Genomic DNA, 16,946 nt, shown 5'->3' with positions numbered 1-16,946 from the left:
TTGGATGGGGGGGGGGCTTTTATCCATTTCTGCACTCACTCACTCAATCAGTAATCAGTAGCTGAACTGGGTTCCACACAGTCACAAAAACAAATTAACTGAAAAAGCTTCAAAAACAAAAACGCAAAATAAATAGCAAAAACAAAAGCACCAAACTTAATCCGTTCTGGAAGTCGGTTTGACTTCCGAAATGTTTGAAATCCAAGGTGCAGCTTCTGATTGTTGCAGGCACCCCAGAAACAATAGCCGACAACCACATTGGACCTTTGGCTTCTGAAAAACGTTTGAAAACCGGAGCACTTACTTCCGGGTTTTCGGCATTTGAGAATCAAGGCATTTGAGGACTAAGGTACCACTAAAGCTACCGTAATTCATATCTAATATGAACAGGAAACAACTACAGTAATTGAAGGGCTACAGGCTTCAGAGGTGCTCCTTTTCTAAGGTAGTAAGTTCAAGCGAAACAAAGAGGAATACTTTAAAATAAACTTATAGTATAAAATTGTGCAAGTTAATGCATGTTAAGTTCCAGAGGTTTACTCCCAGATAATTGTGTGTAACCAGGCTGTGGTCTAAACCACTGAGCCTCATGGGCTTGCCAATCAGAAGGTCAGTGGTTCGAATCTCCTTGACAGGGTGAGCTCCCATTGCTCAATCCCAGCTCCTGCCAACCTAGCAGTTTGAAAGCATGCCAAAAAAGTGCAAGAAAATAGGTACCGCTCTGGCGGGAAGGTAAATGACATTTCCATGCACTGCTCTGGTTTCGGTCGTCCGTTGAGCCAGAAGCGGCTTAGTCATGCTGGCCACATGACCCAGAAAAACTGTCTGCGGACAAATGTCAGCTCCCTTGGCCTGTAAAGCGAGATGAGCGCCGCAACCCCAGAGTCGTCTGCGACTGAACTTAACTGTCAGGGGTCCTTTACCTTTTTAACTGTGTATAGGTTTATTGCCATAGAGCTTTTACTTGGACTCAGGTTCCCAATATTTCACCACTGGGCACCACAGTGCCATTGGGCATGCCCCCCACTCTTGGCACCCACTAAGGCCTTTGTTTGTTGGGGTGGGTGCCCATTTTTTGGAAGTGGGGTATTGGCTGCTTTTTGTGGTGCTCTTGATCATTTCTTAGATTTCCAAATGTGCCCCTGTTCCCAAAAGATTTGGGGACCCCTGAACTTGAGGGTGGGTGTTTTCAGCTTCTTGTGAGAAAGGCATCTTTGGTACAGCTGCTGCACTCACTGTCTTTGCATAGCGATGTACTATTTTAGCATTGGACTGTACCTGGAATGCGCTTTTATGTTTGAATCTCATTTGGCTTGCCGTTTGTTTTTAATTGAGCTTCCTGGATTCTTGACCCATGCTTTACTAACTTTGTCATCTAGACTGCCTCCTACTGAAAACTATATTATCTATTCCCAATAGTTGCCATTACTGCTGTCTTAATATTTGGTGTGGTGTGGTGTTTTGTTTTTGTTTAAAGCAATCCCTAATTACAGTGTGACTAAGAATAAAAATGAGATACTAGAACTGTTCAGTTCTGAAACAAACTTTGAATTCTTTGCATGGTGTGTTTGCTGAATATTAAGAACCCTCTGTCCCTTAGGACAATCAAAGGCAATAGAGGCTCATGTTTTCTTTTGAAGACTGTTAATCAAAACTGAGAGTAAACACTGCATATTACTTTGTTCAGAAAGTTATCATGCAACATTTCCCCTTTACGACACAGGAGCAAAATTTTGATTTGCAGTTGTGTTAACAGCCTGGTCAAACTATAAATCTTACGGTTTGCAATAAGCCTTTGCATGAACACAACAAATATACTTGATGAACATTTGTTCAAGTTTGGGGGAGATCAGGATAATTATTGATGCTTTTAATTATTTAGATAATTGCGTTCTATACTTCAATAGTTTTTCAGAAGAACAAATGTTGCTGTATGTTGGGCATGGGTGAGGAATCTGTGGCTCTCTAGGGTGGAACCTACACACATATAAGAAAAAAGCTGTGAAAATGCATTTTCTTTAAAAAAAGAAAGTTTTGAAAAATACATTGAATTTGGCATAGCTCACTTTCGCCAACTAGTGTCACATTTGTATATTGCACTTTACAACACATTTTAAACATTTTATTTGCAGCTTATATCTGAGTCCCAGGTCTTGCTTGTCCCATTGGTGCCAGCAAAAATAGCCAAAGGGTCTGGACAGGGAAGGTGTCAGTCACCATTTTTCCACCCCTGAAATAGAATGTGTTGCTGGAATTTAGTTTTTTCCTTCTCTCAGGTCTGGCAAGCATCTTTCTTCCCCCATCCTAAATCTATTGTCTTCACACCCTTCTGATATATATCAGGAGTGAGGAATCTCTGGCCCTCCAGATGTTGGACTTCAACTTGCAACAGCCCCAGCCAGCATGGCCAATGGTCAGAACCAATAGGAGTTGTAGCCACAGATTCCTCACCCCAGGAAAATATGAAGGCAGCAGGCTAGGGATGGACAAAGCAGTCTCTTCCTAAGCGGTGCCACTTTTACATGTGCACACTCATAGGTTTGTTCCTTCCAGTTTTCACATTATTTTTTAGGTTTTTATTAAGACCCCAAAGAAAAATTCAGATCTGAATGGAAACATTTGTTCCTCGAGATGAACATTTTACAGGATTTCATCTCAAAATGTACATTTTGAAATGCTTGTTGCTGCCTCTTTTAGCTGAAAACAGAAATGCCCGGAGAAGAGCAAAACCTAATGGATGACTGAATTCTGATCCATGCATTAGACCAGGAGATATGGATCAGGACAGCTTCTAGTGGAATTTGCAAAACATGAGCTCCTCAAATATCCTTTGGACAGGGGTCCACAGCAATAATCGGTGTGATGGTGTCTCCCCTGCAGCTACCTTGGGATCTCTCCAAACAGCTTCTGACTGTATGGCCATTGATATGAACTGCCTCCTCTGTGTGGGGGCTATACATACAGAAACCATAATTTGTGCACTCACATAAGGATAGACCTGCTGGATCAGGCCAGTGGCCCATCTAGTCCAGCATCCTTTTTCCACAGTGGCCAGTCAGATGCCAGTGGGATCTACAAGCAGCACCCTGAGTTCAGCATCATCTCCGCTGCTGTGGTTTCCAGCAACCAGCATTCAGAGACAGAGAAAGACTGAAGCCATAAGGGTTAGTAACCATCACAGTGGTTCATTCAGCAGTCATCCTATGGGCTTCTGAAGCTGGTCCATACTCTCTGCTCCATTGAATCTGTCACAGTCTTTATATATTCAGCGAAGAAGGCAGAAGGTTGCCCTGTAGAAGTGGGCGACATTGTCAATGCCAACTTAATATTTTGGTAATAACATTCTGTTTATTTTATTGCACCCTTCAGACTAATGAATTGCAGCTGTCCTGAAAAGACCCTCCCTGCTCTGGGGAGTCTTTGCGCTCAAATAAAAGCAGTTTATTTGAGCAGCACAACTGGTCAGCAACATTTTGTTCTGTTTAATAGAATTCCTCCAACTTCCATGTGGCAAACAGGATGACAGTGATAAGCACCGGCATTTGTACTTATCTTGCCTCACCAATGCCCCAGCTTCTGGCTTCCTTTTGGGTTGGCTTTTCATCAAAGCGGCAGTAAGGAATTTCGTATCAGTCATTTATTCGCAGAGGAACTAGAAAGAGGATCAAAAACCATTTTTTAAAGTGGTATCTTAAATATGCATGACGGTGACATAAAGTTTCTTTTGTGATGCAAAGGTTCCTTAACGTTTATGGTGGTTATTTTCAAGGCATGAAAGGTGAGGTTTAAGTAGTGAAAAAAAGGAGAGAATTATTAGTAATGTATTTATTTGATTTATTGAAAAGCATTTAAATGAACTTCTTAATACTTTAAAAAAATCTCTAAATAGTGTACCCCAGATTAGGATGTGGGTGACGCTGTGGTCTAAACCACTGAGCTTCTTGGGCTTGCCAATCAGAAGGTCAGCAGTTTGAATCCCCACAATGGAGTGAGCTCCCATTGCTCTGTCCCAGCTCCTGCCAACCTAGCAGTTCAAAAGCGTGCCAGTGCAAGTAGATAAATAGGTACGGCTATGGCGGGAAGGTAAACAGCATTTCCGTGCGCTCTGGCTTCATCATGGTGTTCCGTGCACCAGAATTGGTTGAATCATGCTGGCCACATGATCTAGAAAGCTGTCTGTGGACAAATGCCGGCTCCCTCAGTCTGAAAGCGAGATGAGCACTGCAACCCCATAGTCACCTTTGACTGGACTTAACCATCCAGGGGTCTTTTACCTTTACCTTTACCCCAGATTATATTAGGAAGTAATCTACAACACACGTATCATTATTATTTAGTAAAGAAAGCTTGTTCCACATCTTTCATGAGTGGAACCTCTATTCCTCCTTTTCCTGTCAGGAATGGGGAAGCTGTGGTTTTCCTAGGGTATGTAGACTCAGGGCTGGCTCTAGGTACGGTCCTGGTGGCGCGGCGTGCCAGGGCGCTGGGCCGGGAGGCGGGGTGGTGTGCGGCGCTGCGCGGCAAAGCCGCGCGGAAACCAGGCATGCCGCTGCGAGGGCAGGAGCGCCAGAGCGATCTCCGCACCTCAGTGCTAGGGCACCCGACCTGCTCCAGACTGCCCTGTGTAGATTACAACTTGGCAATTGGCCATGCTGATGAGCAGCTTTTGATATGGATGGAGGAGCCATGGGCCACTAGTTGCAGTTGGACTCCAGTTTCCATCATCCTTGGCATTTGGCCATGCTGGCCAGGGCTGCTAAGTCCAAGTGCAACTGGAGGCCCATCATGGCTCCTTCATTCACACCAAAGGGTGTCTCTCAAAATGGAGCTCTTCTCTCTATGATGGAGTCCCTTGACTCTACTTCTACTTCCAAATTTGATATCTAGGCTCGATACCTGCAAGCATGTTCTTTTCCATCCTTTGGAGTCTTTCCAGTTAGTCTTGATGTGCATCCTCTCAAAGATGGCCTCACTTTGCAGGTGGTTGCGGGAGGAAGGAAGGTTTGAGCAAGTTGTCCTCTAGACCATTCTCAAGTTAAATTTGTGGTGATATACTTTTGAGAGGCTTGCTATATTTTGGAGGTAAACTCTCTGGGAGGTTTATGCAAGAAGGTGCAGCCTCAGCCAGATGGAGACTGCGGCTGGGTGCAGTGTGTGAAGTAACTAACATGAATATGATGAAATAAATGCTAAAGCTACCTTCTGATTGTGAAATAATTCAAACATCAATTATATTGAAGCAATCAGATAGCTGTCCTCACTGAGTTCATCTAAGCCTGTCCCTTAACTATGGTCTGAGTCTAAAACCTTTCACGTTGGGTCCTCCAGCAAAGCATAAAATAAAAAGCACAGAAACCCAAACCAATTTTTATAAAATGTGGCAATCTTGACTTCCATGGTATTTCTGAAAACTGTGTTCTCTGGGAAAGTCTTATTAAAAAGCAAATAGTCTTCCATTGGATTACTGGCATCTGTATCATAGCTTTAGATTTTAAATGTTTGCTCATAGCCTTCAGCAAATACACATTTCTATGCCAAACTGTACAGAAAAGGGCAAAAGGAAAGAACACCAGGGTAAGTATTTTGCTTCTGATGACTGATATATAGCTGGCAGCCTACACATGGTATTCTGGATGAAATACAAAGACCCTCCTATTTTCACTGAAAAAACAATAAAAGGCCAGAGTCTTTCTCTTTTGCGAATGTCTTTGGGAGTAATCATTGTCTGAACTTTCCTGAAGGAACTCTGGTGTGTGTGGAGAGGCAAGAGACACTTCAAACTTATGAAAACTACTTTTTTTTTTTACTCGAACCCCAAGATCCACCAGCTGGAGCCTGGTGCAAAAGAAATAATACCCGCCCAACAACAAATATTCGGCTTCCAACCAAATATTTAAAACAATACAGCATCAAACATTAAAAACTTCCCTAAACAGGGCTGCCTTCAGTTGTCTTTTAAAAGTAAAATTGTTGCTTACTGCTTTGACATCTGCTGGGAGCACGTTCAACAGGGCAGGCGCCACTACCGAGAAGGCCCTCTGTCTGGTTTCCTGTAACCTGACTTCTCGCAGTGAGGGAACCACCAGAAGGCCCTCAGCGCTGGACCTCAGTGGATGATGGGGGATGGAGACGCTCCTTCAGGTAGACAGGACCGAGGTCATTTGGGGCTTTAAAGGTCAGCACCAACACTTTGAATTGTGCTCAGAAACGTACTGGGAGCCAATGAAGATCTTTCAGGACCGGTGTTATATGGTCTCAGCGGCCACTCCCAGTCACCACTCTAGCTGCCGCATTCTGGATTAATTGCAGTTTCCAAGTTACCTTCAAAGGTATCCCCACATAGAGCGCATTGCAGTAGTCCAAGTGGGAGATAACTAGAGCATTGCACCACTCTGGCAAGACAGTAACAACTGACTTTGCCAAACCCATTGTTTGGGCTTCATGATTTGATGGCTGCTTTGGAAATGTCTTCTGGAAACTGCTGTCTGCACTCCTGACTCTCTCTTGCTTAGGGCTTGTTCACACTTTCACCAGTTTTGGCTTTGCCCTGCTGCTTGTTCTAGGAAAACCCGCCCTTCAGCACTAAATCAGAACAAAAGGCAATTTTGTGGAAAATGTGATTGCTGTTGGTTCCGATTCAGTGCTAAACGATGGGTTTTTCTGGGGGAAAGTGAATGGGCACACGGAGATGTGTTTAAGCCCAAAGTTCCAGCCACATCTACAAGGTTGCTACATCTTTAATACTGTGATATAGCTATTGCCTGTTGTCTTTGTCCATGGAGTTTGATTGCCGGAAGAAATATCAACAACCTCAGATATGCTGATGACACAACCTTGATGGCAGAAAGTGAGGAGGAATTAAAGAACCTTTTAATGAGGGTGAAAGAGGAGAGCGCAAAATATGGTCTGAAGCTCAACATCAAAAAAACTAAGATCATGGCCACTGGTCTCATCACCTCCTGGCAAATAGAAGGGGAAGAAATGGAGGCAGTGAGAGATTTTACTTTCTTGGGTTCCATGATCACTGCAGATGGTGACAGCAGTCACAAAATTAAAAGACCCCTGCTTCTTGGGAGAAAAGCAATGACAAACCTAGACAGCATCCTAAAAAGCAGAGACATCACCTTGCCGACAAAGGTCCATATAGTTAAAGCTATGGTTTTCCCAGTAGTGATGTATGGAAGTGAGAGCTGGACCATAAAGAAGGTTGATCGCCGAAGAATTGATGCTTTTGAATTATGGTGGCTGGAGGAGACTCTTGAGAGTCCCATGGACTGCAAGAAGATCAAACCTATCCATTCTGAAGGAAATCAGCCCTGAGTGCTCACTGGAAGGACAGATCGTGAAGCTGAGGCTCCAATATTTTGGCCACCTCATGAGGAGAGAAGACTCCCTGGAAAAGACCCTGAAGTTGGGAAAGATGGAGGGCACAAGGAGGAGGGGACGACAGAGGACGAGATGGTTGGACAATGTTCTTGAAGCCACCAACATGAGTCTGACCAAACTGCAGGAGGCAGTGGAAAACAGGAGTGCCTGGCGTGCTATGGTCCATGGGGTCACGAAGAGCCGGACATGACTAAACAACAACATAGCTATAGCCATAGACTTTTGATCCCTGTGAAGTGTTTGGCAGAGGGTGTTTGTCGTACTAAGAGGGTTTCACTATAGGACTTCCAGAGCTTCCCTCGCTCCCTTCTAGTGACAAGGAAAAGTAGAGTAAATGGTGCAATGAAATCAAAATGTGAACATATTTGATTGATGCAAACAGTAACTTTGAACCAACTTCTTGGTTCAGAGTTTGGCATTTGGTTCTAATGGCATTTATTTTGCATGGAGTTCATGGGTGTGTATTGGGGATGACAGATGGAAATGTGCTCATTGAAATGGCTTATTATGCTGTAGGTATGTTCTGGAAAACACTCTTGCTCAGAAAACATACTGTTAGGATTAGCCTTTTCGGGTGAGCCCCTGATCACATTAATTTCTGAATGGATGTTATGCAATTTGATGGCACAGATGTATAACATACAAACACAGTGTGTATTTGTGTGTGTAGATTGTAAAATGGCCACTTCAGCAATTGCACACAAAGTTGCTAGTAGTGCTGAGTCATAGATAAGACAGGTTTACTTATGATATTTCAGAAGAGGGGGGGAAAGTGATTGTGACTTCATTCTTTCGTTAGAGGAAAAAAAAACCCATTGTTTACATTGGCAGCCAAGAGCTTCCTGTTTGCTGAAACATAATGGCTTGGATCCAAGCATCCCCTTTTGCTAGCAGAAAGCCTTTTCTGATCATGGAAGGGCTGTTTATGACCATGTGGAAGAGCATAATGGGAGAAAAGTAACCCTAACTCCAGAGAAATTATTCTGTTTGTACAAGCTCTTTCTCAAAACCTAATTTGTTTATTTTACTAATAATATTTATAGACTGCCTAATATAAGAAATCCTTAAATAGGTTTACTTAAAACAGAATAATTTTACACACATATGAGCGTACACACACACACACACACACACACACACACTATAGCTTAAAATACAAAGAAATACATCAGTAAAAACATAGAATCCATCACCAACATCAATAAAACAGAGGAGTGCAATGTATGTTATGAGCCAGGGAAATCCGGTACGTATGGATAGGTCTTTAGGAGTTGTTTGCACCTTTGGAACAGCCCTTTGCTGAGGGGGTGGGGAGGGATTGCAGGGTAGGTGATATTACTGAGAAGGCCCACTAATATAATTCATATACTACAGGAGAGGTTCCCAAAATGAGGCCCATTGACCACCAGGGGTCCACAAGCTTCATTCAGCCCCCCCGTGATGACTTTAGTATCTAGCACAGTGCACTACAAATGCTAAAAAAAGAGAGGCAAAAAAGTGGTCTGCCAAGACCTCCAATAATTGGTCTGTAGAGTTTAGGAGCCTCTGTGCTGCTGAGTTCATATATGAAGCGTTCACAAACAGCATGAAATACATCTGGTCTTTTGATGGGAGGGGGGCGGTGCTGTTTTGTTTTTTGGATTTGCAGCCAAGTCTTCAGCAGGATTTTCTTTTTCTGTTGTGACTCTAGTTGCTTATTGTTCGCTTTTATCGGGTTAATTTGCCTGTTCCCTCCCTCCCCCGCATATGGCTGAAAGACATAATTTGAGCATTTTAGATAGACGGAAGAGGAAATGTAGAAGGAAGCAATCTGACAGTATTTAGATGCAGTGAATTATGTTGCTGTGACTACATTTACTTTTTCTTTATAAAACAAAAGGTAACTCAGGCCTGATGAGCTGGCATGCCGAATGCAGCATGCGTTCGAGCATGTCAGATGCATGACAACACTTCATCCTTTGCTTCTGCATTCCCAGAAAGGTAGCAAACCCTTTATTTTTAATGAGTCTTTGGGTCACTTTGGCTTGCTGGGCCACAGGTTGTGAAGGCCAGCCTGCTCAAAAAGGTTTCTAAACACATTTTAATAGGTTTTTCACCCATCCAATGCAAGACTGGGAGGGAGGAGGAAACGAAGAGATCACAGGTGGGGAATCTCAGCCCCAGAGGGTGAATGTAGTTTTCCAGGGATTTATAGAATTCTGTCCAGGCTATACCAATCCAGGCTACAGTCCTTTTTTGCCCTGGGCCTTCCTCTAGTTATTTAACCTGACTAGACTGCGTCCCTGATCTGTGACAATACCTCTTGATTGCTTGGATAGAGAATTGTGTCTGTTGGGCCACACCCACTGTTGCTGAGCCCATCATTGGTTTGCAGATCTTAGATGCATGAGTGTGAAGGTCTGTGGCTGCTGGCAGAGAATCTGCTTTGCATGCAGAAGGTCCCAAGTTCCTTTGCCAGCATCTCTAGATTGGCCAGAGCCTTGCCTAAAACCCTGCAGAGCCATTGACAGTGAATGCAGACAATGACTAGGCTAGATGGACCAGTGGTCCGACTCAACCTAAGCCAGGCTCCTGTGTTTCTATGTGTGGCCATTTGTGGCAGCTTTGACAGATGTGTGCCTCTTGGGGGTCAGTTTGCCCTGTGGTTGCCCTGTGGAAGCTCTTCAGGTAGTTCCAAGTACAGTACTACCTTGGCTCCTGAACGCCTTGGGAGTCAAACATTTCGGCTCCCGAACGATCAAAAACCAGGAGTGAGTGTCCAAGTTTTTGAACATTATTTTGTAAGCCGAACGTCCGATGGGGCTTCCGCAGCTTCCGATTGGCTGCAGGAGCTTCCTGCAGCCAATTGGAAGCCGCACTTTGGTTTCCAAATGTTTTGGAAAGAGATTTCTTCAATGGGACAATCCTCCTTTACAGTTTGGCAAAGGAGGAGGCTAGAGTACTATATTTTCACAGGTTGCTGATGAGGAAGTTTGCTCCTGAAGAACAAATTTATTATTTTCCTAAGTGTGTTGGGCAACAATAAAATACTTCAGGCATTTTGTCTTTGACTCATTGCTCCAAATACTGCCTGTTACTGCTTTGTAAGTTTACCACCTAACTCAGGTTTTTTTTTCCTTCATGCTGCTGAAACCTTTTCATTTGGGACAACAGTGGTGTGAGGAAAACTCCAGCTTGTATGGTATAAGGAACTGGAGATATAAAGCAGTGAGTGGAGTACCATTCATGTAACATGGCTTCACCTTCTTCTTCTTTTCCTACAAACTGTAAAAATCTGCTCTGGAGAATCCCCTAACCCATTTTGAGAGTGTACAATGAGAGGTTGCTGGGGGTAGGTAGGGAAGTTCCATTGCACAAGTGCAACAGCTTCATTGAATACAACTCATAATATGTATTCTGCTTTCTTAGTCTGGTTTTATTTTGCTATGTCTTTGTTTGCATATTGTAATATAGAATTCACCCTGGACTCTAGAGATGGGTAAGGGTAAGAAGGGAGATAAACAAACATTTTCTGCCTTGGATTTGCTTGCACTTGATTAAACAATGTCTCTCTTTCATTATGGCAAGTGGGAATCTCCTGTGATGCACTTTTTGAGGTCTCTTGCTCCAGGTACATGGTGAAACAATGTGTTCTTTTATTGTTTTGTTTAGTTTTACAGAATTTTTGGATCCATTCCAGAGAGTTATTCAGCCAGAAGAGATCTGGCTCTATAAAAACCCTTTGGTTGAATCTGACAACATACCTACACGCCTCATGTTTGTAAGTACTAGAGATTTAATGATTGTTTGATGGCTGTATGAGGCTTGTTTGATGACTGTGCGTTAGCGAAACTGGAAATAATGCATTCTTAAAAGAACAGTTACATTTGTAGGCTGCAGCGACAACATAAATGGAACATGGTATTATTTGAATGTTGGTGTGAAGGACAGTATGACATTTCTTTAAGCCACCCTGTCACAAATTCTGATTGATTGATGTTCTCATTTTATAAATTGTTGACTGCCAGTCAAATTAGGTTTGTTCAATTTATATATCACTCCCTCTCCAGGAGTTCCAAAACTGATTTACAACCAAAGTTTGTTTGTGTGTGTGTATATGTGTGTATTACAAGAGCATTATTTGAAATAGATTTAACCATACAATATCATATCATTGGTGCTGTTCAGATGCCCAGGAAATAGAAAAAATGTCTGCCTGCAACTGAAATGGTTGGTGCCAGTTTGCTTTCCCTGTGTCAGGTAAACATGGATCCCAAAGCATTTTAAATATTGATGCAATAGTGGTTGTAAATCAAAGCAAGCTTCTGGAACTCAAACGGTTGCTGCTAAACACCCATCTCTTGTTCAATATCCACCACATCTCCTCCCCAACTTGTCAGTTTCATCGTTGCCATCTACGCTTCCTTGGAGGAGTGAGAGGAAAAAGCATCCTTGTAGCAGTTAGCCTGATGGTCTTTCTAGCCTACTGTTCTGTTCTTTTCCCAGTGCAGATGGCAGTAGAATAATTCTAATAGGGAGTGGGCCAGAATGCTAGAGGGTTCCCTGCTTTTCTGCATGGACTCTGTGCCATCATGCTATCTGGCTTTCCAGGAGATATTACCAAGTCAGTTTGGTGTCTTACAGCTGGAGGACCTTGCTGTGTACTGCAAACCTGTTTGCTGAGGGAGATAACAGCCCATATGCACCACATGCATTTGCCATGTGAGATGTGGGACTGTCATGAGTTCAGCACCAGCCAGTAGGCCTGAAGTATATAATTGTTTTCAGCACCAGTGGGTGTATTGAGCAGGCAGGCTAGCTTTTATTTTTTTGGTTCGACATTGCTCAGACAAGTTTTGCAACATGGATTCAGTCCTCTGCATTCCTTAGCCTTTCATGGGGCACATGCATGGCTGAAGCTGCTGCAAAGGATATACATGCAGGGCCAGCCCTACCATTAGGCAGAGTGAGGTGATTACCTTAGGTAGAATATATGTCAGGGACAGCCCTATAGCCATTCATCCTGAATCACTACTCATTCTGTTCTGTTAGAGATCAGAGCTGAGTGCACCATGTAGCACCCTCCCCACCACAAAAAACACCATAGCCTGTATGGACAGGATCCTGTCACCAGCACTGAAGTAATACTGAACTGCCAATCATGTTGTCTTCTGTATACAGAATGGCTGGCACTATCTTGTCTTTTACCTCAGATGGCCAAATGTTTGAGGTCAGCTCTGCATGCATATACGGTATTTTTTTCATGGCACTTCTCTCTTTAACAAGCACAAGTTGTCAACTGGGAAAAGATTAGGCCTGTATCTGGGCCAAGCCCACCTAATATATAGTGTGCCCCTCACTTCTGGCAGGGGGCCATAAGCATTTTGTACTTGGGTGTCGTAGATAGGTATGAATCTACTCCCTGATAGGAGAGGGAGGTAAAAATTTGCAAATTCTGTATACTGATGTGTTGTTCTGCACTTCAGGAGCAAAACATGGCTTCCTTTCATTTCATAGCATAGCAGTAAGACTGCCCAGTTGTCCACTGACCTTTTTGTTTAAAAGGGGAAAAAAGGGGGGGAATGTTTCAGTTCAACATTGACCTATTAAAATTTTTATCCAGGAACAATATTATCCAAGTGGCCCTAAGTGAAAATCAATATTTTTCTGCACACACGTTAAATCTTATCTGATAGTGGGTTTTCCTGAAGTAATGAGAGGGCATGAAGTGCTTTTCTGGAAGGTTTGTACAGCTCTGTATCTTTCAGCTTCCAGGATAGATAATGAATGTGCTTGATTTTAAGAAGGTCTTGCCCATGAAAGCAGCCACTATCCAGGAAAATGTCACTGGCAGGACAGAAAACATTACCTGGAATTATATAGAGGAGATCTCATCTAGGCTTATCTTATGGATTTTATTCTGAGGAGAGATAATAACTTGCAAAAGACAACCGATTAGCCTTGGCTCTTGAAGGGGGGGTGGGGAGTACAGAAGAATGTTTTAGAGTTGCACACCATAGCACTGTATTTATAATTACATTTTTTGGGTGCACATAAACACAAAGTACTCTTATTCATTATGCTATTATGAGTTGGTTGCTGTCAGGGCTAGAACTGACCTTGGAGTTAGGCGACCTGAGGTGGCTAATTTGTAAAGATGGGGCTTTGCTATAGCAGTCAATGGAAGGGACAAACATGCAGGGATTTCTGTTGCTGGAAAATAGCATAGTTAAGACAAAGGACAGCAAATCTGATAACTGTGTAAGGAAAGGAAAGGATGATACATAGGGGAAAGATAGTACAGGTCACAAAAAGATTTAAGGTAGCTTACCTTTGATTGCTTTAACTGGTCTGATTTTTAATATTTCTATGCCCCTTCTTCATTCAAATGAGTCCCAAAGTGGCTTACAAACAATAAATAATGATAACAAAATGGAACATCACAAATACAGCATAAAGCATACAGAGTAACAGATGATCGGTGAAACAATTGCAATTTATAAAACTCTTTTAACCAAGAAACAACTAAAAAAAATAAACTGAATGTCACAATCACAATTAACGCAAAAGTCATGTCCTATGATTAACGAGTCAACATAGCATTTATAATCGATAAAACAGTATTAACAATGTCAACAAAATAGCAACCAAAAGATAAACTAAGCACTGTTGAGTTCATACACCCACGGGAGGGGGAGGATTTTTGAGTGGGAAAACTTCAGGGGGAAGTATTGAACCTGCTGCTCTCAACAAATTGGCAGTGTTGCTCTAAAACTAAATTTCATTAAAAAGGGGGCGGGGAGAGAGAACAGGGAGCTCTAATCATGAATGTCCCACATAAAGGGAAGCCCATCAAAATTACCAGGACCGCTATGTGCTCCAAACAAATTGGCAGCCCATCCTCCACATGGCTTCTTCTTTTTTAACAAAAGAAAAGCACCTGGACAGCCAATCACAGATCTACTGCAATAAGGTGTAGTTCAGCCCTCAGGTAGTTTAAAGAAAAACAGAGGGAATTCCCACATATATTAATAGGAAATCAGGAGAGGGTATTGTGTATGATTGCCAGTGGCTAGGAGACCTGTTTTAACCTGCTTGGAATACCTTTCGAGCAGCTTTCTTTATCGAAAGGGCAGCTCCACACTTCACGTTACTGAGGTCATCTTCACAAATCATGGTTGCTGCAGGAAATGCTGGTGTTACTAGTCTCATATGGACACACATGCTAGGGGCGTGCAGCAATCACACGATTAGTCTTGTATCTGTAGCGTTCTATTATTTATTGGATTTTTATACCGCCCTATACCTGGAGGTATTCTACAGCCCAATCTGTTTCAAATCTGCTCTGTGTCATTCCAAATTGATTTGTTATTTGGGTCCCAGTCAGACTGGTTAAATCCAAAGCTCTGTTTTGTCCCTGTTGGCTATAATGTGGAATCTTAAAAAGCCTATAACTTTTCCCTCTTTACACATAAATGGTTGACATTTACTTGCAAAGGAATCCTTCCTGAGTGGATTGTGCCAGCCAAAGTTCGAACAAATTCATCAAGGCATTTATATGTTAGTGTTTTGGTTTGTATTTTTTAAAAAGACTTAGCCTCTTCTATTTTCTGCCAGAATTGGATGCTCTCTGAAGGAATGAAGCCTGCCAAATTTCAGAAAAATATGTGGCAGCAATTTCCCTGCAAGGGCAGCTTTTACCATTTGAGGATGAGAAAATAGCAGACACATTCCCCCTCTCACATTGTTTTGGGCAATCGTTTTGAAAACTGGGGACATGAGGGAACATTCATACATGGTCCCTGGGTACCAAAGCCACGAAAGTTTGGAGAAATAGGTCCACTGGCTATTGTGCTCAGTGATTTCACCTTTGCAGTAAAAAAAAAAAAGTCTCTGAAAAGTTAGGTTCCCCCCCCCCCTCATCACTCTTCCTGGAAGTACTCTCCATGAAGAAAAAACAAAGTGATATTATTTTGTTTGTAAGGGGGGGGAAGAATGGGGGGGGGGGGGAAAGCAGGTCACCCCCATAGTTTAACTCCATCACTTTTGTTCTGCTTTCCCAGCCAAAATTATAAGGAGAAGGATCTGTGTGTTTCCTTCAGCATCCCTCCCCTAAATAACTTTGATTGGAGTTCACTGGGAGAAGAATTCACTGTGATTAAAAGGTAGACCTGCTTGTCAAAACAAACAACCCACCTTTTTCTTTCTTGACTGCTTGGCATTTCCCTGGTCAGCTTCATTTCATTTCTCGGGAAAGCAAAGTAAGGCCACTGGGTAGGGAGCTGAGAGTTTGACTTTATGTACAAAAAAGAAGAAAAAAGACAGCAGAGGCTCTCAGAAGTTTGGGAACTCCCTGATCCACCTTGACACGCCTTATTAACATGGATCCCCTCACATTATTCATACAAACACACAGAGCTGATGCACACTCCTAGTATACACAGCTCAAGATCCAATCTCAATTATATACACAAACACAGGCTCCTTAAAGATTTATAGCATTAAAAAATATGATTTATAGCCATTGTGGAAAACTAACTCATCAAATGCATTTATCCAAGGGATAATCAAAGACAGGCTCATTTGTCTGAATGTGGTACAATGCAATTCTTTATACAAATGAGAGACACTCTGCAGAAGCTTCCTCCCCCTTAACAGCCTACAAACATTTGGAATAATATTTTTTAAAAAAAATATATATATATGCAGGCACATGGATCTATGAGGTTCTCATGTGTCATGTTGTGTATGGTAAAGGTAAAGGGACCCCTGACCATTAGGTCCAGTCGTGACCGACTCTGCGGTTGCGCGCTCATCTCGCATTATTGGCCGAGGGAGCCGGCGTACAGCTTCCAGGTCATGTGGCCAGCATGACAAAGCCACTTCTGGCGAACCAGAGAAGCACATGGAAACGCCGTTTACCTTCCCGCTGTAGCGGTTCCTATTTATCTACTTGCATTTTGACGTGCTTTCGAACTGCTAGGTTGGCAGGAGCTGGGACCGAGCAACGGGAGCTCACCCCACCACAGGGATTCGAACCGCTGACCTTCTGATCAGCAAGCCCTAGGCTCAGTGGTTTAACCCACAGAGCCACCTGGGTCCCTTGTGTATGGTAACTGGATGGTAAACACAGGTGCAACCTTGTGATGTATGGAGCCTACATAATTGCAGCAAATGAGAAGGCTTCCAGAATTTATGTACAGTGGTACCTCAGGTTAAGTACTTAATTGGTTCTAGAAGTCCATACTTAACCTGAAGTGAACTTTCCCATTGAAAGTAATGGAAAGTGGATTAATCCGTTCCAGACGGGTCCGCAGTGTACTTAAATTGAAAGTACTCAACCTGAAGCGTACTTAACCCGAGGTATGACTGTATAAGGAAAGCCTTATACATGCTTATCTGGGAGTATGGTAAGTCCCATTAAATGCAATGGGACTTCCTTCAGAGTAAACATACATAGGATTTCACTGTAAGTCTTGTTCCAACTAATTGGGCCTTTTGAATTTAGACTTACATTTTATGTCGTAATCCCATCTCAAGACAAAAATAATCCTTTCTGTGATAGTGGCAGGAACAAGTTG

At 42.8% G+C, this 16,946-nt stretch overlaps 1 protein-coding gene across 1 annotated transcript in view; it reads left to right on the top strand.

Annotated features, from left to right (window-relative positions):
- The window catches only part of PLPP4 (phospholipid phosphatase 4), an 86,458-nt gene that overhangs the window by 21,786 nt on the left and 47,726 nt on the right, over positions 1 to 16,946 (top strand). Inside the window, exon 2 of the mRNA XM_035137980.3 lies at positions 11,038 to 11,146. Coding sequence (XP_034993871.2) covers positions 11,038 to 11,146 — 109 coding nt within the window. The remainder of the gene's footprint in view (positions 1 to 11,037; positions 11,147 to 16,946) is intronic.

This window comes from Zootoca vivipara, chromosome 5 (genome assembly GCF_965207765.1).
Source record: "Zootoca vivipara chromosome 5, rZooViv2.hap1.1, whole genome shotgun sequence".
Classification (NCBI taxonomy): domain Eukaryota; kingdom Metazoa; phylum Chordata; class Lepidosauria; order Squamata; family Lacertidae; genus Zootoca; species Zootoca vivipara.
The sequence above is the reverse complement of the archived record's forward strand: the minus strand, read 5'-3'. Positions and strand labels throughout refer to the sequence as shown.